This window comes from Entelurus aequoreus, linkage group LG21, assembly GCF_033978785.1.
Source record: "Entelurus aequoreus isolate RoL-2023_Sb linkage group LG21, RoL_Eaeq_v1.1, whole genome shotgun sequence".
NCBI classification, from domain to species: domain Eukaryota; kingdom Metazoa; phylum Chordata; class Actinopteri; order Syngnathiformes; family Syngnathidae; genus Entelurus; species Entelurus aequoreus.
Genome location: NC_084751.1, coordinates 37,444,381 through 37,466,221, shown reverse-complemented (window position 1 = coordinate 37,466,221; position 21,841 = coordinate 37,444,381). Strand labels below are relative to the sequence as shown.

Genomic DNA, 21,841 nt, shown 5'->3' with positions numbered 1-21,841 from the left:
ACTTCAACTGAAAATGTACAAATCATAATGTTGTTGTGGTTTTTTTTACATTTACATGTTACGGTTAATAGTATTCTATCTTTATTTGTCGTTTTTTTATACTTTCTGAATAAATGATGTGATAATGTCAACTCATTGGTGTTCATTTTCAATCTATCAAAATAAAAAAATAATATTAAAATCAAATTACAGGATGTCTTTTATGTAGTTTGCTCATTTTCCTCGACTGGTGCACTCACATCTTGTGGTTTATTTTGTTTTTACATATGTCGCATCATCTACAAAGACACAAATAATTGCTATTGCGACATCAAGTGGACACATTTAGAACAGCAGTTTCTTTCATTCAAAAATTTCGTCTCATTTTCATATTTAGCAAACTCATCCCGCGGGCTGGATCAGGTACGTTTGACACCCCTGATTTAAATCAACATTTCCTGATTATCCAAGTACTATAACAAAATTTCGATAGGCCAGCATTTTTTTTCAGGTTTTTTTTTCCAAGAATTATGAAATATGATATTGGATTATGATTATAGTGATATAATAATGTTTTAATTTTTTTATGTGCCTTTTATAATGCAGTTTGACTGAAGATAAATAACTAGTGTTTTTATGTTAACTTGCAATTTCATTTGAATGCATGTCAAATAACTTTTTTCTCATACATTTTTATTTATAATTCTTAACTTTTTCTTCATCAGTAATATTTGTCTGGTGCAGGCCATATTTATTGGGGGAAATGTATCATCTTACCGCACACATGAGATGGCAAAAAATGCATTAAACACATAATTAATGATAGAAATAAAAAAGAATAGGCATCTTTATTTTATTTATATATTTGTTGGAGCAGGGCTGTCAAAGTCAAGGCCCGCGGGCCGGATCTGAATGAATGATGTATGGCTCCCGGGATGATATTGGATTAGTATTAGAACCGGCCCGCAGGCCACAGCCGCCTGCTGCTGTTTTGCACTCACCAATACTCCATCAGTGTTGGCGCTAGGAATATTCAAAATGGGGTCCCACAGTAAATTATTGGGGTCCCACTTTTTGTAACCATTTTAAAAACAAATGATAAATGTATGCATTATCCTGTTATATCTCACATTTTATATTGTCTTTTGGAAAAAGGTTGTCATTAACGTTATTTCATTAAAAAAAATAATACAAAAGAAAACACATTTAAAGTTAAAGTACCAATGATTGTCACACACACACTAGGTGTGGCGAAATGATTATCTGCATTTGACCCATCACCCTTGATCTGGGAGGTGAGGGGAGCAGTGAACAGCAGCGGTGGCCGCGCCCGGGAATCATTTTTGGTGATTAAACCCTCAATTCCAACCCTTGATGCTGAGTGCCAAGCAGGGAGTTAATGGGTCCCATTTTTATAGTCTTTGGTATGACTCGGCCGAGGCTTGAACTCACAACTTTATCCATCCATCTATTTTCTACCGGGTGCATATGTAAATGTATTGAGTTATAAACATTCATTCACTTTCTTCTTTCCTTCATGGATCTAAACTGTACCGCCCCCGGTATTTTTTTCTATATTTTGATTGTAATATTTTCAGAATGTGTTTGTTGTATTTTTGGCCAAAGTAAGACAAAGAAAACAATCTGAACACGGCAAAAACTGCAATCCAAGTAAGATTAAATATCTCAAATAAGGGTGATATTTGATTGTTTTCTGTCTGATAAGATAATTATTCTCACTAAGCAGATTTTATGTTAGTGTTTTACTTGTTTTAAGGGTTTTGGTCCTAAATGATCTCAGTAAGATATTACAGCTTGTTGCTGAGATTTGATGACCTATACTGAGTAAAACATGCCGAAAATAGAATATCAACTGATGCAAAGCTGTGTCATCAACACTCACAAGTATAAAACTACTTTTTTAAAGTAATAATTTCTTACTTCAAGCATGAAAAAAAAAAATCATGATGCCGAGCGCATATCATTATGTCAAGATAATGGCACTAGCATTTACGTATTTAAGAATATTTTCCAACATATTGAGCAAAAAGGTCTCTTTTTTTTCTACCAAGAAAAGTGCACTTGTTATTACTGAGAATATACTTATTTTAAGGTATTTTTAGGTTAATTGAGGTTAGCTTATTTTACTTGTTTTGAAAGGTCTTGACAAGCCAAATTTTCTTGTTCTATTGGCAGATAATTTTGCTTAGTTCAAATAAAATACCCCTAATTATTGAATTTTTTTTTTCTTGTTTTTGAACACTGACTTTTTGCAGTGAAGTTGTCTTTATTTTTTTAGTTTTAATGCCATGATTTTAATAGTCCGGCCCGCGTGTGCACAGATTTTCCTCCATGCGGCCCCTGAGCTAAAATGAGTTTGACACCCCAGCGTTAGAGGGACTTAGATGCTTTGGTTCATAGCAAAGTAACACAGAAAGTGACATACTACTCTTACCCTGATTGCGCCGATTCCTCCACCACTGCAGGAGCGCAGGTATCTCTGCTGCTTGGTGGAAACATCCAGCAGGATGAGCAGATGACCAGCTACATAGATCAGTGTTGTATCGTCCAGCAGCTGCAGGTTTTCTCTGCGCTGACAGTCGTAGCCAAACGAGTGACTTAACTTGTCAAGGATTCAATGTTTTCCTTGACATCAAGGCTCTTATAGTGATAACAACCTAGAGTGTGTCTGGAGGGGCCAATGTGTATGTGTGTATAAGTTATATACACTGTGGAGAATGCATGTATGTTTAAGAGTTCTTTCTTTCTTCATAGTCATGTTTGGAGTAGCTAGTATTTTTCCATGTATACTCTGTATACCAGTTTCTCTTTGTCTGCAGATGTCTGGGAAAGATGCATCCCTCTCCTTATCTTATCAGTGTTGGGGAAGGGGGAGGCATTCCTTTCTGGGGGGACTGTTTTCCTATTCAAGAAGTAGTTTCTTTCCGTTTGAATGTTAGACCATCCCGAGATGACGGTATGACTCTATTGATGTGGGCTGGTCTCCTGAAGCTTCAGTAAAACTTGATAATATTCCTATTCTGTCTTGATGGTCCTTCTTACTCAGCATATATGTCATCGAAAGAACTTGGGATTGACCAGTGACTTTAATTCCCCGAGAGGTAGACTGGTCAGACGCAACAATACACATTTAGCTGTAAAAATCTGCTAACAGCAATCAGGGAATCTTTGCAAACAAAAACTTTTATATTTGTGGCTAAATGTTTAGGCAGTGCCTCTGATTTAGTATTTCGCTAAAACGATATAGTCACAAAGTCGGTTCGTCCATTGAAAGTCGTTCTAAAAAATGTTTTAAAAAAAAGCACAGACATCGTAACCTCCTTAAAATAAAGCCTCTGATAATGAAAGGATACTTGAGGTGGAGGAGGTTCTCTGGGATGTCAGAACCAAGTGTAATGTACGGTCGAGAATAAAGCTCCTCATATTCGTAGTACATGTCAAGTTGTTTCTCCTCAGTAGCCATCACTGAATGCTGATGCTCTTCCCCTGTGACAAAAAAAAAGATTATTAACAGCTAGTAACCACATTATTTACTAGAGATGTCCGATAATGGCTTTTTTGCCGATATCTGATATTCCGATATTGTCCAACTCTTAATTACCGATTCCGATATCAACCGATACCGATATATACAGTCGTGGAATTAACACATTATTATGCCTAATTTTGTTGTGATGCCCCGCTGGATGCATTAAACAATGTAACAAGGTTTTCCAAAATAAATCAACTCAAGTTATGGAAAAAAGTGCCAACATGGCACTGCCATATTTATTATTGAAGTCACAAAGTACTTTTTTTTTTTTAACATGCCTCAAAACAGCAGCTTGGAATTTGGGACATGCTCTCCCTGAGATAATCCTGATACCCACTACAACTATGGGAAATACTATACTTTGACTTTCACAAAGTGCAATATTTTTATTTTTTTTTAAACACGCCTCAAAACAACAGCTACAAAAACAATGAAGGCACACAGCTTCAGTCCAGAGTATACTACAGTAATAAAGCAAACTATAACATAGTCCTCCTTTAGTGCAAGACTGCCTGGCATACTGTACAACAGGAAATTATAAACTGGGCTCACATCCATCTTCCGCTTGTATTCATCGTGTATCTCCTTGTGATTCTTGAAGAGGTGGGAGATCAAATTGCTCGTATTAAAGGAAGACGTCTTGGTTCCTCCTCGCATAACCAACTTTTTGCAGTCATTGCAAATTGCCAGTTTTTTATCCGTGAGACACACTTTAAAATAATCCCAAATCATAGACATGGTGTCGTTAGTCAGTCACCGAGCGAGCTCGCTTGTTAGCCACGGCTACAGCACCGGCAACAACACACTCTTGTTGTTGTTATGCTCTGCTCGCGGCGGTTTGATGAGGTCATCAAGCGTCGCAACTGCTCTGTACTGCTCCCTACGTCCGTGTTTTGCCGTACAGCGGCGTTTTAAAAAGTCATTAATTTTACTTTTTGAAACCGATACCGATAATTTCCGATATTACATTTTGAGCATTTATTATCGGACATCTCTATTATTTACACTTATATGTATATGTTAAAGCAAAAATGTGTAATTTAATGATGACTTTATTTTATTTTCATAATATGTTGAGCACCAGTAAAGCACTATCTGTGGATAGGAAATGACCCTGGAGCCACACTTTGGACACCCTGATCTACAGGAGTTTTATATCTTACTTTCATTAGTTTCATACTTTATCTATCACATAGTTAATTTCTAACAATAAATGACAGGGTTTTTCTTTTTTCTTTTTTTTTTGTCCTGTCCAGCTACCCAGGCAAATCATATAGTTGACGTAGATGCCCATACCGGCTGTACATTTTTACTTTACAAAAGAGAAGTGTGGGATACTTCTCTTGTTGCCTTATTTGTATTTGACTTTATTAAATGAATTTATATTATTATTTGGTGCAGCCGGGCCGGAGCAGGAGGGGAAAAAAGGAAGACAGAGGGGGGAATTGCGGGGACAAGAGGGGGATAAGACAGAGAGACAACAACAACAGCAAACACAACAATAACAATAACAACAACAACAGAACAACATCAGCAAATAGGATATGTACAAATATGATGGTAAAAGTCATAGCAAAGAAGCAGTTAGTGAAGTAAATATTAATAATACAGCAATGACAATGAACATTATTACACTACAAATGGAGCAATGCAAATACCAATAGAAATAGCACTATTGATATTGAATAATAACAATATTTTACCTCTATTATCAACAATACAATTATTTCAAATGCAACAATTCATATATGTACTGATGACTTCAAATACAAAAGAAAGCAGAAAAATGGAGGGGAAGAAAGAGAAGCCAGCTATATTAACCTTGTAGATTGTTATAGTAACAATAGGTTAAGCTTTGTCAGTGTGCCATGTGTCACCCAGTTTCCCCTAGGGCAACAACGTAAATATATGTTTGATGAAACAAGATTTTGTGCGTGAGTGTATGTATGTATATGTACTTGTATATGTACAGCATGTGTATATGTACGTTTGTACAATGAATGTGTATGAATGTGTATGTACAGTATGTGTAAATGTATGTTTGTACAGTGGAATGTATATGTACAGTATTGGTATATGTATATTTGTACAGTGTCAGGGTTTTTCTGACAAAAGTAAGCCTATATAACATGTTCTTTACTGTATAAGTGCACATACATATAATATATTTGTGTCAATGTCTTCCAAGTGTGTGATTTCACCTATCAAAATGTAGACTTTTGGTAAAAATGTCAATACTACATTGATTGACAACAATACAAAACACATTTAAACATTTAATCTAATAAATGGCAATGCCCCAAACACTAGGAAAATGTGTTTGTACTTACTTTTAATGTGATTCTTCAACATGTGCAGCCTATTGCGGACTTTTCTCCAATGTCCAGTTTTGTTGGCCGTTGCCAGGCAACGGGAAGACACCCCTGGCAACACTAACCCCGATGGATACCATCGTCTTCAACTTAATTACCTAATTTTATGGTTTTTTTTATTGAAGAACTTCATCCATTCATCAATCCATTTGCTACCGCTTGTCCCATATCACTTTAAAAACTTGAACAAATTTAAACAAAGTTAAATAAATGCAATTACGGAAGGGGAAAAATACTGTCAATGAGATTGTTTTAAAAAATAACCGTTACCTCTTGACTATGGTGACATAATTATTTGTTAAAGCATCAAAATGTAATAATGTTAGTATTACTGCTAAATAACAACGTCATCGCATTACATTTCCACTGTCGTAACGGCCCAACGTTTACGGCAGGAAAGGTAGGATTTGATTGGTTCTTTCAGTTGCCGTAAATCGTTGCTGTGAAACCCGCATGGACAGAGTTGGAAAGACGACGTGCGTAAGGACGATTAAATGTAAGTTAGACCACACAACACAATTTTAAACGTTTTTTTTTAGCAGTACTAATGTCAATAAAGGCGTATTTTATTAATAGATATCAAGTTTTATTTACAGCGCTAAAAACTACCCGGAACGCATTTTCAGGCTGAAAAAATTGCGACAGTTGGAAAAAAAAGATTTTTCGTGAGAGAACCTAAATGCTAATATTCAGATGAATACAATTTTATTTAATTTCAAAATGGGTGCAGGAGTTTGTTAAATCTTTGTGTTGCGTTGACGTACGTGTCTGCTGATTTACTGTGTTTGTATGTCCTTAATGTTTCATACATGTCGAAAGTCGCATATTATTTACTTTGAGATATTATACATTTATATTTTAAGTCTCATTATCTTTATAATTTGAATTCGACAGTTGTATTTGTTTTGTTTTGTTTTCCCATTAAATTAGTAATTACGGTAGAGATGTCCGATAATGGCTTTTTTGCCGATATTGTCCAACTCTTAATTACCGATACCGATATATACAGTCGTAGAATTAACACATTATTATGCCTAATTTTGTTGTGATGCCCCGCTGGATGCATTAAACAATGTGACAAGGTTTTCCAATATAAATCAACTCAAGTTATTGAGTCGATTGTTGATTTGGGGGGGCAATATTGTAGCGTCCCGGAAGAGTTAGTGCTGCAAGGGGTTCTGGGTATTTGTTCTGTTGTGTTTATGTTGTGTTACGGTGCGGATGTTCTCCCGAAATGTGTTTGTCATTCTTGTTTGGTGTGGGTTCACAGTGTGGCGCGTATTAGTAACAGTGTTAAAGTTGTTTATACGGTCACCCTCAGTATGACCTGTATGGCTGTTGACCAAGTATGCCTTGCATTCACTTGTGTGTGTGTGTGTGTGTGTGTGTGAAAAGCCGTAGATATTATGTGACTGGGCCGGCGCCGCAAAGGCAGTGCCTTTAAGGTTTATTGGCGCTCTGTACTTCTCCCTATGTCCGTGTACACAGCGGCGTTTTAAAAAGTCATGAATTTTACTTTTTGAAACAGATACAGAACATTTTGAAACAGATACCGATCATTTCCGATATTACATTTTAAAGCATTTATCGGCCGATAATATCGGCAGTCCGATATTATCGGACATCTCTAAATTAAGGCAAATGTCTTGAGATGTTATACCCAACCAACCAAATCGCAGATATAGGCCCTGAAATTGATAAATTGGTCTATCTATGATGATATTCTCATTCAACTTTTTGTTAGGATGGAAGCCAAACCAACAAAACACTTCCACCCTAAAGGTGGGAAGAAGTTGGCACTTAAAGGTAAGCTGCAAATGCTGTTCTTCTTGTGCATGTTCAACTGTAAGATGTATCTTTCAATGCAGATTCTCCTGGGAAAGCAGTTGGTATTAAGCCAGGTGGCAAAAAGCCCTTTAAGCCATACATCAAGAAAGAAATGAAGGGCAAATTGGGGAAAAGTGGCGATAACAACAAGAAACATAAATTTGCAGAAGATGGAAAAGGACCAAATAAGAGGAAATTTCCAGTGGTCAAAGTTGAAGGAGGTAAGAAACCTTTTTAATCCTTATTTCTGGTAAAGGTCACACCACAATGATAAACTGCAGTGCTGGCGCTAGGAATTTTCAAAATGGGGTCACAGGGACCCCTTCAAGTCATAAAAATGGGGTCCCACAGTAAATTTTTGGGGTCCCACTTTTTTGTAACCGTTTTGAAAACAAATGATAAATGTATGCATTATCCTGTTATATCCAGTGTTGGGTTAGTTACTGAAAACCAGTAACTAGTTAGTTACTAGTTACTTTAATTCAAAAGTAACTGTTACTTACACCAAAAAGTAATGCGTTTCTGTGAAAAGTAACTATTTAGTTACTTCTTTTTTTCTTCTTTTTTTTTTTTTAAAGCTCCCATTAATGCCCCTTTAGCCTTCATTTCAGTGCTGTTATTGCACTGGAGAATAATACAATGTGTTGATCAACTTGACATGCATTTGCATCACTGAACTCTGCTAAGCAATGTGGTCTACATACAACACACAAAGACAAAGATATGTTTCAAAGGGCCAATTTATTTTGGGCCAGAACAAATTGACAAAACTATTTTAAATAGCTGCAACATAACATACATAAGTAACAAACAGCATAATAACAACAAAGCTGTAAACTAAGGAAGTCACACACTACATACACAAAGCCTAACCACGCGTTTTTTTCTCAAGGAATTCTGAAACAAAATCATGTCTGAAGCCGAGAACACTACGCATTTCCCCAGTTTTAGTTTAGAGAAAAGGAAAGATTGGCCTGGCCCACTAGCATTCCTCTTTATGTTTGTGAACTTTATAGTCTATACATTTAGAGTGATGTGATAATCAAACACTCTAGAAGTCCAGAATGAAAGAGTATATAAGAGAATTGACAGAGTTTGTACCTTCAGTGCTGAATGATGAGCAGAGGCAGAGTTAATCCTTAAATGGTGGTGGTGGAGGGGAAGTGGCATCGGAGTCTGTGTCTCTCTTTACTAGCTTCGTCGAAGCATGTTGCTTTTGTAGCTGTTTCAGCAGATTTGAATTGCTGTTTTGGGTAGTAGATGGGATCTTTGATCCAAGACACAACTTACATTTAACTAAAATGTTCTTTTCTTTGTGCTCGACAAAAGAAAAGTAGTGAGAATATCTACAGTACATGTTAACAAACTCGACTACAGCTCCGCCCTGATTAGACACGCTCCCCTTGCCCTCCCTCCCCAAACCCACACCCAGACACACACAGAGCGGGGGTCTCTCTTCTCCGGCTTGTGACACAAGAAGAATCAGAAGGACGACACTGCAGCGCTCCAATAAAACACATTCAGATTTTCTGTTTCTAACCGATACTACATAAAAAGTAACGTAAAATAACGCATCATGTAGTAACGGTAACTGAGTTACTGAATATAAAAAATAACGCGTTAGATTACTAGTTACTGCCGAAACTAACGGCGTTACATAACGCGTTACTCTGTAACGCGTTAGTCCCAACACTGGTTATATCTCACATTCTATATTGTGTTTTGGAAAAAGGTTGTCATAAACGTTACTTAATTCATTAAAAAAAATAATACAAAAGAAAACAATTTTTTATGCATATGTAAATGTATTCAGTTTTAAACATTCATTCACTTTCTTCTTTCCTTCATGGATCTAAATTTTACTGCTGCTGGTAGTTTTTTCTATATTTGTATTTAATAAGTTGTTGGTGTATTTATTTCAGTATAAAAGTGTTTTGCTTCGGTCATGAAATTATGACAATTGTGTGCCAGGGCATACATACATTATTTATTTAATGCTTAAACCTCTAAAGTCTACATCATCTTCAGATCTATCCGTCAATTTTAAGTTGTTGGGGTTTTTTTTATGTTTGTTTGTTTGTTTGTTTTCTGCCCTTTTTTTTTTTCAAAGAAAACAGTTTTTTTATGGCAAACACTCAAAATATGCAAAATCTTACACCAAAATTTTTTTTCAAAGTGGAATATTTGATGTGAATTAAACGTAGCCTTGGAAAGGTCAATAATTCATAATAAAATTGATTTTGATTCAAAATTATGTTTTGAGCAATGACAGTTTTAAAGAGAAAAAACCCAGTTTTGTTTCATTAGTCAACATTGCAACTTTTTGTAAATTACATTTCACCTGTTAAATTTTTTTTATTCCACTTCAGTTATGTTTTTGTTTATTTTAATAGTATTTTTAGAATGTGCTGTGGGCCTTTCAAACATTAGCTGCGGGCCACAAATGGCCTCCAGGCCACACTTTTGACACCCCTGCTATAGATAATAAAAAATGTAATCTGATAAATGACAGTCTATCGATAAAAAGCAGAGCCTGACGACGCATGCACGTTTACCATAACGCACAGTTATATGTTATATAGCTCACAATTAACTAATTAACGCACATCTCTGCTTCAGTAAACAGTGACGTCACTGTCACTGTCACTTAATAACTTGTCAGCCGCTTCTCCAAGAGACTCCTTTTGAACACTCCTCGCACATTCACACTTCAAAATGCACATTCGTGCCGTTTGTTGACCTACAAAGTATGTTTTTGGGATGGAGGAGTCTGGTCGGGTGCTGGTTAGCTTGAAGCTAACAGCTAGCCTGTCTCCATCCTCGAACGATGTCGCTTCAGCGGGAGATACAAGTGAAGTTTCCATGGACTCACGAAGACTAAAACTCATTTACTGGAGACATGGCAGAGGATGAAGTTAAAAAGGTTGACTTTACACTCACCTTAGTGTTTATCATGAAGTCTTTCTTTTGACAGCCCCTCGCCGTAAAGTTGTCCGAGTGCAAACTGAGGCAGTATTTGTGATTGATAAAAATGTTGGTGAATCGAAATTTACGGCCAAAAAAACCGGAATAAACGGGGACAGAAATTTTATCCGGCAAATATAAACAAAACACAGGCGGAAAGCAATATTCTATCAAATTTAAAAAAACAAGCAAACCGGGCAGTAAAAAAAAACGCTCTTCCTTTCTGATTTCAATACGTAAAAAGACGCAAAAAGTGCGTTAGCGCCAACACTGAAACTGCATCTTTACCATAGTCATTTAGTTGTGTTGACCTGACACAAATACATTTGAACCGCCACAAATCGTAGGCTTCTCGCGCATGTTCAACTGTACGGTGTATCTACCATTGCAGATTCTCCTGGGAAAGCAGTTGGTATTAAGCCAGGTGGTAAAACGCCTGTTAAGCCATACATCAAGAAAGAAATGAACGACAAATTGGGGAAAAGTGGCGATAACAACAAGAAACATACATTAGCAGAAGATGGAAAAGGACCAAATAAGAGGACATTTCCAGTGGACAAAGGCGATGGCGGTAAGAAACCTTTTTAATCCTTATTTCTGGTAAAGGTCACACCACAATGATAAACTGTATCTTTACCATAGAGTCATTTAGTTGTGGTGGCCTGACACAAATACATTTGAACCGCCACAAATCATTTTGCTACCCTTTCGCACTAGGTCATAAACACATTGTTAGAGCCCTAGAAACTCTGTTAAAAAAATTTTCTTCCAAAATTCTGTCTAATTTTCTTCCAAATTCAATTTTGTTCAAACTTTTCCCAGTTGAAAAATGAAAGATTGCACTTTGTACATTGACGGTGCTACAACCAATTCAATATCCGTATTACTTTAAATTATTGTAAAATAAAAAAAACTCTTAGATTTTGTGTCATAAGGGGCAAAGCAAATACTTGGTAAAGTTATATGTAATATAGCTCACAATTAACTAACTAATTACATTTTCAGAACATATCAAGGGCCAATAAAAATTGACCATGGTTTTAAAATTTTGCCCGGGCCACACGTTTGACACATTATTTACACTTATTTTACCAACATAGTGTTTGCTTTTGTGTCTGTGAATAAAAATGTAAAGATCCTCACAATTACTGATGTAATACATAATTGGACAATTTACCCAGTGTTCAAGTCTAAGCATAATATTGTAACAATGTAAGTTTACATGCTTTCAAGTTCACTAAAGCACACACACTGTAGCATCAGTTATTGTGTTAACATTGGTGGCCAAACTATAGTATTACAAGCTGCCATGTTATCATTGACTTAACAATGAAGAGGTTTAAGACTACAATCCCTGGCATTGGTGGTTGTGTCAACAGCCAACTGCATTTGCATTAGCATTGTGTTTTTCTGTGCTTTTCACACAACTTTTTTGTGACAACAAAAAGCTTATCACTGACCTGACACACAGAAGTAATTTGGTAGCTTTTCGGCTCTGTAGTTTGGAGTAAAAGATTAATTTTGTAGTTTTTTTGCACACTTAAATGATAAATGGGTTATACTTGTATAGCTTTTCTACCTTCAAGGTACTCAAAGCGCTTTGACAGTATTTCCACATTCACCCATTCACACACACACATTCACACACTGATGGCGGTTGCTGCCATGCAAGGCGCTAACCAGCAGCCATCAGGAGCAAGGGTGAAGTGTCTTGCCCAAGGACACAACGGACATGACTAGGATGGTAGAAGGTGGGGATTGAACCCCAGTAACCAGCAACCCTCCGATTGCTGGCACGACCACTCTACCAACTTCGCCACGCCGTCCCACTTGTATTTGAGGTGGCTGCTTCGAGGTCTGAGTAACAGTCCTGCAGGCAGACAGCGAGCTAGCCTGAGCCAAAATAATTGGCTCTGTAGGCCACTTACATCCCTTGACAGTTCAATACGGAACGCGTACTATTGTTTAATACAGGAGGATTCTGTTTTTCAAGGGCAACCTGGTTTTGACTCCCACTAACATTTGACATCAAGCCAAGCAGCTTTGTGCACGTCTACATAACTGTGTGTGCACAAAAGAGGAGCTATATCAACTATATATAGGAACTATATCACCTGTCGATCTGACTGCTTGTTATTTAATTGTTTAGGTAAGCTAAAAGCAAAGTTGGTAATACTTTAATCATGCCACCTATGGCAAGGCATGTTTTAAAGCAGTAACCAGTGCCTTTATTTGCCAATTTTCTTATTTTTTTGTTTCTCCTTGTGTGATATGTGAGTGTGCCCGCGCAGACACACGAAACATGCTCCTCTGCTCTATACGTCACCGGAAGGACCAATCGATGAAAAAAATCACTATTTTTCAAAGGCAGTATAGTACAGTTTTCAGTTCATTAGTACCGCGGTGCTTTATTTAAGTAAAGTACTTTAAACTAAAACCCTCGTCCTGTCCCACAGACCCAGTCCTCCCTCAATTTTTTAAAGAAGTCTGGGACACTATTGACTTGTCTGTTAGGGACATCATCAACAGCAGCTTGTTTTCTGGCAGTGTGCCCTCTTTTTGTAAAGGAGCTGTTGTTGAGCCTTTGATAAAAAAAACAGGTCTTGATCCTCCAAGTTTGTCAAATTATCGGCACATTTCTAAATTACCTTTTGTGTCAAAAATTTTGGAGAAATGTGTTTTGGCGCAACTGCAGCCTTTTTTTTAGATAAAAATAGCACTTTAGATCCATTTCAGTCTGGATACAAAGCTTTGCACAGTACTGAATCTGCACTTTTAAAGGTTTTTAATGATTTGCTTTTAATGTCTGACTGGCAGCTTTGCCATTTTAGTGCTTTTAGATCTTACAGCTGCCTTTGACACAGTCGACCACACAATTCTTTTAGACCGTCTGAGAGACTGTGTGGGTGTCAGGGGGACTGCATTAGAGTGGTTCAGATCCTACCTGTCAGAGAGGTCCTTCTGTCAGGCTGGGGGACGCCACCTCTTCTGCTCCGCTTTACTGTGGTGTCCCCCAGGGATCTATTCTAGGCCCCATCCTGTTCGCTCTATATCTCCTCCCGATTGGAGAGATTATTAAGAGGCATGGAGTGTCTTATCACTTTTATGCAGACGACTGCCAAATTTATATGGCGATTTCAAAAGGACACGGCCCCCTGACACCCCTTCTCAACTGTCTATGCGACATCAAGGCTTGGTTAGCCCAGAATGTTTTAATAATGAATGAGGGAAAAACGGAAATTTTAGTTTTTGGTCCGGCCCTCACTGACTTGGGACCATTGTAAAATTATGTGCGTCCCAAAGTCACCAGCCTTGGCGTCACTATAGAGAGCGATTTTAAACTTGACAAACAAGTCAATGGCATTTTAAAATCGTGTTTTTATCATCTTCGTCTTTTAGCAAAGGTAAAACCGTTTTTATCTTTTAACCTTTTTGAACAAGTCGTGCATGCTTTTATTTCAAGTCACCTGGACTACTGCAATGCACTTTATGCTGGCATTAGCCAAAAAGCTCTCTCCCGGTTGCAGTAAGTCCAGAACGCGGCAGCACAACTTTTAACAGGGGCCAGGAGACGCCAGCATATAACCCCAATTCTTGAGAGTTTGCACTGGCTCCCTGTTCATCTTAGAATTGATTTTAAAACCTTGCTGTTTGTTTTTAAAGCTTTACATGGACTGGCACCTCAGTATATCTCGGACCTCATCCAAATTTACAATCCTGCTCGCGCTCTGAGGTCCGAGAGCCAGCTCCAGCTCGTAGTGCCCAAGACCAGACTTAAAACCAGGGGACACAGGGCCTTCTCTGTGGCCGGCCCTAAGCTCTGGAACACTCTGCCCCTCCATGTTAGAACTGTTCCCACAGTGGAGTGTTTTAAGTCTCGTTTTAAGACCCACTTTTATTCTCTGGCTTTTAACACTACGTGAGTTGTGTGGTCCTCTGTTAACATTTTGATTTCTATTTTCTTTTTTAATTGGTTTTACCCTTTTAAAATCGTTTTTAATCATATTTATTTTATATTGTTTTTCTTTTTATATTGGTTTTATATGTATTAATTTTTTGTGTTTTTATTCAGTCATTGGTGGAGCTAAGGATAATATTTGAATATTGTTTTTAATATTGTTGTGCAGCACTTTGGAAACATTTTGTTGTTTAAATGTGCTATATAAATAAAGTAGATTGGATTGGATTTATTAGTACTGGTATACAGAACTTGAATACACCTCACGGTGATGCTTGGACACGTCATTAGTGATAAACCAGGGGTGATAGGATGTTTCGGGTCTTTAATCAGCAGACCCCGGCCTGTGTCCAAGTAGCGCACCACGGATCCACAGCCACCGGGAGGCCTTTTCTGCGGCCTCTAGGATGTTCTTGGTGGCTTTTCTCGACTGCAGTCCTCTAATGCCAAGGATTCTGAACACACGCTGTAGTGAGTGACCAGCAAAACCTCTGCACCCTATTTCAACTGGTTCACAGCGGGCTCTCCAGCCGTTACTCCGACACTCTACAGTGAGCTCAGCGTATTTGGCCCTCTTTCGCTCATTTGCTTCGTCAATTCGCTCCTCCCAGGGGACAGTCAGCTCCAGTAGCACCACTTGCTTGGTTGACTCCGATGTTAACACCATGTCTGGGCGGAGTGACGTGGAAGCGATATTGGCCGGGAACCATAGTTGCAGGATAGATCAGTGTTATCAACTTTGTGACTTGGTGTCGCTGTATTTAGTGAGTATTCAGATGGATACTGTTTTTTCAAAGTGATATATTTGTATGTTTTATCAGCTCCACAGGCAAAGAAGTTCAAGAAAGGCAAGTTTAAACCGGACGGGCAGACAGACGAAGAGCAGAAGAACCGGCTGCAAAAGAAGAAGGACCTGAAAATGAAAAGACAGCAAGCAAATCGAAAGGACACGTTCGAAATCATCAATCAGGCCAAACTATTGTGGGGAGACCTCAGGGGGTACGTACACGCACACTCATGCAGGCACTATTCAAAATTCTAAATGACGTGGTAGTTTTTATGATAATATCTGATAACATAGTCCAGGGGTCGGCAACCTTTACCACTCAAAGAGCCATTTTGGCAAGTTTCACAAATTAAAGAAAGTAATGGGAGCCACAAAAAAAAATTTAAAATGAAAAACACTGCATACAAAGCTTAAATGCTTTGTACTATGTTAACCAGGGGTCTCCGACACACGCACCGGCACGCACTTTAATGTGGAAATTTGATGTTAGTGCAGACCGCGAGTTTTGAATGAATGGCGCTTGATAGAGTCACACTTGCCAACCTTCTCATTTTTCCCGGGAGACTCCCGAATATCAGAGCGTGATGACACTGCATTTGGCGCCCTCTACAGCCTGCCCTAACAGTGTACCTGCTCGACCACACGTAGAATGCAATTTCAGCTTGCTCACGTAAGTGACAGCAAGGCGTACTAACTCAGCAGCCACACATCTTACACTGACGGTACCAATACCCAGAATCCCATGCAGCCCTAACTCTTCCGCTCAACCAACGCACGGAGAGGGGGGGGGGGGGGGGGGTGTTGATGTGTGGGGGTATTTGGTGGTAGCGGGGGTGTATAATGTAGACCGGAAGAGTTAGGGCTGCATGGGATTCTGGGTAATGGTTGTGTTGTGTTTATGTTGTTACAGTGGGATGTTCTCCAGAAATGTGTTTTTCATTCTTTTTTGGTGTGGGTTCACAGTGTGGCGCATATTTGTAACGTAACAATGTTAAAGTTGTTTGATACGGCTACCGTCAGTGTAAACTGTGTGGCTGATGAGTAAGTATGCTTTGCTGTCTCCTGTGTGTGCAAGTAATAACAACATGCAACATGTGGCTGGACTGGCACGCTGTATGTAAATGTTATAGAGGACAATTACTGCAGTGCAATTAGGGCACGCCCTTTATTTAGTAATTAGAGTGTAAATAGGATTATTATTTTTCCCTGGGAGTAATCTATGAAAGACACTGAGATCCATAAATCTCCTGGGAAAATCGGGGGGGTCGGCATGTATGTAGCTGAGCCGCATCAGAGTGGTCAAGGAGCCGCATGCGGCTCCGGAGCCGCGGGTTGCCGACCCCTGACATAGTCAAAATCAACAAGTGTGAATTTACCACAGAAAAGTATTTAGACTCCCGGGCACTGCATGATTGATGAGCACAACTCCTCTGGAAAATGGTTAATGCAAAGAAATACTTACGCTGTACACATGACAAAGTACAGTACAGGCTTCTTGCTTGGCTCTCAACAAAGGTGGTTGCAATTTCCTCTCTCTCCGTTTCCCTCCTGCGCTTCTTCTCTCGTTTCGTCTTGTCCTAACTGTCTCAGAGCCTCTTTTTTGCACTATTCTCCGAAAATCTCAACATGTAATTGATAAACTGGCCTCTCAACTCAATTGACAAGATCTGCTCAACAAGAAGCACAGGTTTAGGGAGGCCCTGCCTGTCCTGATGGAACGTTTGCTGCTGGATACAAGAGGGACTCTCGGGAGAAGTTTTCAAGTCATGTGCCAAACAATGGTGTCCATTAAGGACATGGAAGATATCTATTTGGAACTGTGATAACAGGGCATCTGCTGATTGAATTAAGCATCACTCTGCTTTGTCGATAATTTCGGAAAACAATGGCAGCTGTTCAAGGAGCCTAAATGCTGCTTGTCGCGATGGATGGAATGGGCTGAGCTGTGGGCACTCAGACTTTAGCAATCTTGGAATTGAATTGCAAATTAAATCACATATCCGATAGTTTACTGCTCTACAAACCGAAATGATGATCAATTTGAGAGTCAGAATGGACAATTAGATCAGACAAACCAAATTTTTACTCAGAAACAAGGCAGATGTTTTATTTAACAAGTATATTTAATATTACACAATTTGAACAGTTACACTGTGTGTGAATATAGGAAAATACAACTAGTTTAATCAAATTATTCTTTGGCGTACCACCAGATGGAGCCCACGTACAACTAGTAGTATGCGTTGCACAGTTTGAGAATCACTGCTATATTGTATTTCTGCTCTTAAACGATTGTACTGGACGCTAATTTTGTTGTATTGTTTAAAGTGCACTGACAAAAAAACTGCTCTTCTTCTACCTTTTATGTTGTGTATTAACTGACGACGTATTTGCTTGTGTGTCCATAGGAAGAAATGTGACCGTGATTTGAAAAATAAGCTGTTGAAAGAACTTCATGAACTGTTTAGGGGGAAGTACAAAGAGGTGCTTTTTAAGACATTTATATTTTAAATGGTCTACGTTTGTTTGTCAACAACTGTTCTCTCCCTCCACCAGATGTCATATGCTCACGACACCACACGAATGTTGGAATGTTTTATCCAGTTTGGCAGCCACGAACAACGACAGGAAGTGTTTGAATCACTCAAAGGTGAGTAGGCTATCTGTTATATCTACAATATTATTGTTTAGTCAGTTACACTGATGGTCTAGATGAAAATGTTAAGAAAATGCTGATAGTTTTCTCACTTGACCTACACTTTTGTAGTGTGTCTCAAAAACAAAGCCCACGGGCCATGTCTGCCAATCATTTTTATGTGAAAACTAAGAGCCTGTCCCCGCGGGATCGTTTTAGGTGGAAACAGTGAAGATATGTACAGTTTATGCCTTTTATCCCCACTCAATCAGCATTTTTTGGTGGTCTGAAACAAATGTTTTTAAAAACTGGCGGCACAGTGGGAAGGTCTGAAAAGTCTGGCATTGTCGTTTTCATGCGGCGAAGAAAGCCAGCAGAGAATTCGAGAATGATGACATTGCCGCCCCGCACGGTCAAATGACAACAATAAAAGGCACGCGCAAAGGCTGTCAACAAGAAAGCTGTGATTTGTTATGTACAGTAGTTACTACTATTAGCTCCATGGCAACAAAACTTCATCATCATTTATCAACTAGACATGCTGTACAGACATACACACGTCAATATTTTAAATACAACAGTGTCAAGCTGGGGCCACCAGAAGGATTGCTCTTTTGTCTCCTTTACACTACTGCTAAAACCAGTGTTTTACCGTTATATACTGTACTATTATGTACTAGTGACATTTAAAATTGAAACTTTTGTTAAAATGAGAACGAGACGATGTTGGGGAATTGTGTGTGTGGTGTAAACAATACACAGCTAAAAGAAAACAGGTATTTTTTCGCGGCCCAACAATGCTCTATGGTTACCAAACACTAAGCTAGTGAATTGGCCCTATGTAGAGTTCCTCACATCTATTGGATAGATTTGTAACGACAAGCCAATCGAACAAATAATTATGTGATTATGAGTGAGGCTGAGCATATAGCATAAAATAAAAAAAATAAAAAAATGTCAGTACCAAATCCTTTTGTAGCAGTCCAAAAGTATTTGTGGTGGACAGCCACAAATATATAGAACTAGTCAACATAAACAGATCTAATTTTCTTTTGGTCTCAAATTTAATGTTTTTGGTTTTAGCTGGCGTTTTCTTTTTTTATTAAAAAGAACATGTTGGGCTGGTACTTGTTGAGTGGGTAGAAAAGGTTGCTGTTAACGAGGGCCGACTTGAACAGGTATCACTCTATAATAATTTGGTTACCTTCTCTAACAATAAGAGTGCCAAATAATACATTAAATTCTAATTATGATTCACGATTGTTTATTGTCATAAGCACAGTTAAACAGACAGTTTGCCTTACAATGAAAATCTTACTTTGCTAGTCCACCCTTCAACAAGTCACACGGTACTTAGCTGAAATAAAAATAAAAATGTATATACAAGGCACAGTAAGTAACATTACATTATTGCACATTCTGATTGACAGTCAACAGTATAAATTTGGAGGTGACATTGGGTCACAGCAGCAGTTAAAGTGTCTTTAGTGATCAAAGGTGAAAAATGTCTACAGTGATGTTCACAAGTTAGCATTCACCAGCCTGATGGCCTGTGGGTAGAAACTGTTTGTTAGTCTCGTAGTCCTGGATTTCAGGCTCCTGTATTGTCTGCCTGATGGTAGGAGGCTGAAGAGACTGCTGGGGTTGTGTACTGTCCTTTATGATGTTGTGTGTTCTCCTGCTGGCCCTGGTAGAGTACATGTCCTGTAGTGAGGGGAAGGCTGCTCCTGATATGTACTGAGCAGTTTTAATCACTCGCTGGAGTGCCTTCCTGTCCTTAGCAGTGCAGTTTCCATACCAGACCGTGATTGAGCTGGTAAGGACACTCTCAACCGTACTTCTACAGAAGTTGCTGAGAATTTTGGGTGGCATGCCAAATTTTCCCAGCCTTCTTAGGAAGTACAGTCGCTGCTGGGCTTTCTTTATTGTTTGTTGGGTGTTGTGATCCCAGGTGAGGTCCTCGCTGATGTGGGTCCCGAGGAATTTAAAGGTTTTCACCCTGTCCACCTCTGTCCCCCCTATGTACAGAGGTGTGTACTGTGGGTGTACTGTGTGCTTCTCTGTGGGTCAATAATCATCTCCTTGGTCTTATCTGTGTTCAAGGAGAGATTATTATCCTGACACCAGACCACCAGTTCCGCTACCTCCCTTCTGTATGCTGCCTCAGCTCCCCCGGTGATCAGTCTGACGACCATAGTATCATCTGCAAACTTGATGATACTGGTGTTGTTCTGGGAGGCCACACAGTCGTGTGAAGAGGGTGTACAATAGGGGGCTCAGCACGCAGCCTTGGGGGGTCCCTGTGCTTAGAACCTTTGTGCCTGATGTCTGGTTGCCGACTCTGACTGACTGGGGCCGGTTTGTGAGAAAGTTCAGGACCCAGTCACAGAGAGCCAGTGTCAGACCAACAGTGAGGAGTTTAGCAGTGAGTTTTTGTGGGATGACCGTGTTGAAAGCAGAGCTGTAGTCGATGAATAATAGCCTGGCATAGGTGTCCTTGGCCTCTAAGTGGGTGAGGGTGGTGACGGTGTTGACTGCATCCTCAGTGGACCGGTTCTGCCGGTAGGCAAACTAGAGGGTCCAGTGTGTCTGGGATGGTCTTCTTGATGTGTGACATGACTATCCTCTCGAAGCACTTCATCACTATTGAGGTGAGTGCAACAGGGCGATAGTCATTCAGACAGGTCACAGTGTTTTTCTTTGGCAGGGGCACGATGGTGATGGTCTTGAAGCAGTTGGGCACAACAGCTTGTGCTAGTGACAAGTTGTATATTTTAGCAAGTACATCAGCCAGCTCTGATGAACAGACCCTGAGGGCTTGGCCAGGGATGTTGTCTGGGCTGGCTGCCTTCCGTGGGTTTGTTCTCCTCAGAACTGTACGTACCTCTGCTGTTGTCACAGTGAGTGGTGGGTCCTGTGTGCGCTCCGTGGTCAGAACCCCTCTCTGTTGGTTGGTGTTGAGGACCTCGAAGCGGGCGTAGAACTCATTCAGCTCATCTGGCAGTGAGCGTTGGCTGTTTGTGACCCCCCTGCTCCCCTGCTTGTAGTCTGTGATGTGTTGCAGGCCTTGCTACATGCGCCGGGAATCTGTGGTGGAGTAGAATCCCACCAGCTTTAGTCTGTATTGTCCCTTGGCCTCGCTGATGGATTTACGCAGGTCATATCTGGCCTTGTAGTCCTCAGCGTTGCCTGAAACAAATGCAGTGGAACGGGCATGTAGCTTGGACCGAACATCACAGTTAATCCAGGGTTTTTGGTTCAATCAATCAATGTTTATTTATATAGCCCTAAATCACAAGTGTCTCAAAGGGCTGCACAAGGCACAACGACATCCTCGGTACATATATATATCTTGTATTGTTTTGTGGGAACAATGTTTTCCACACATGTGCTGATGTACCCAGTTACAATGGAAGCATATCCTCTATGTCCACAGTACCGTCATCCCTCTGAGCAGCAGTTTTGAACATGTCCCAGTCTATACTCCCAAAGCAGTCCTGAAGCACTAGTTAAGTGTCTTCATTCCACACTTTAACACAGGGGTGGGCAATTAATTTTTACCGGGGGCCGCATGAGCAACCCGAGCACTGCTGGAGGGCCACATCGACAATATTTCAATAAAATTTTGCTCAATATTATTTTTGATATATACCGTAAGATAAATAATAATAATAATAATAATTAATAATAATAGTAATACTTCAACATAGTGTATGTAACAGCATTCCATGACTAATATAAATAAATTAACATTAATAATAAATGA

At 39.3% G+C, this 21,841-nt stretch overlaps 2 protein-coding genes across 3 annotated transcripts in view; one reads left to right on the top strand and one right to left on the bottom strand.

Moving 5' to 3' along the window:
- The window catches only part of LOC133638620 (cilia- and flagella-associated protein 44-like), a 62,764-nt gene extending 57,938 nt beyond the window's left edge, over window positions 1-4,826 (bottom strand). Inside the window, exons 1-3 of the mRNA XM_062031411.1 lie at window positions 4,793-4,826; window positions 3,354-3,486; window positions 2,435-2,597 (exon numbers count right to left, since the gene is read on the bottom strand). Coding sequence (XP_061887395.1) covers window positions 2,435-2,597; window positions 3,354-3,486; window positions 4,793-4,826 — 330 coding nt within the window. The remainder of the gene's footprint in view (window positions 1-2,434; window positions 2,598-3,353; window positions 3,487-4,792) is intronic.
- A 1,451-nt stretch (window positions 4,827-6,277) lies between these two features.
- The window catches only part of pum3 (pumilio RNA-binding family member 3), a 35,489-nt gene continuing 19,925 nt past the window's right edge, over window positions 6,278-21,841 (top strand). The window contains exons 1-7 of one of the 2 annotated variants that reach the window (XM_062031614.1): window positions 6,278-6,400; window positions 7,649-7,710; window positions 7,773-7,952; window positions 11,087-11,266; window positions 15,475-15,652; window positions 17,849-17,924; window positions 17,997-18,090. In XM_062031614.1, the coding sequence (XP_061887598.1) occupies window positions 6,399-6,400; window positions 7,649-7,710; window positions 7,773-7,952; window positions 11,087-11,266; window positions 15,475-15,652; window positions 17,849-17,924; window positions 17,997-18,090 (772 nt within the window). In that variant the 5' untranslated portion in view covers window positions 6,278-6,398. The remainder of the gene's footprint in view (window positions 6,401-7,648; window positions 7,711-7,772; window positions 7,953-11,086; window positions 11,267-15,474; window positions 15,653-17,848; window positions 17,925-17,996; window positions 18,091-21,841) is intronic. The other variant, XM_062031615.1, reaches the window with a different exon arrangement.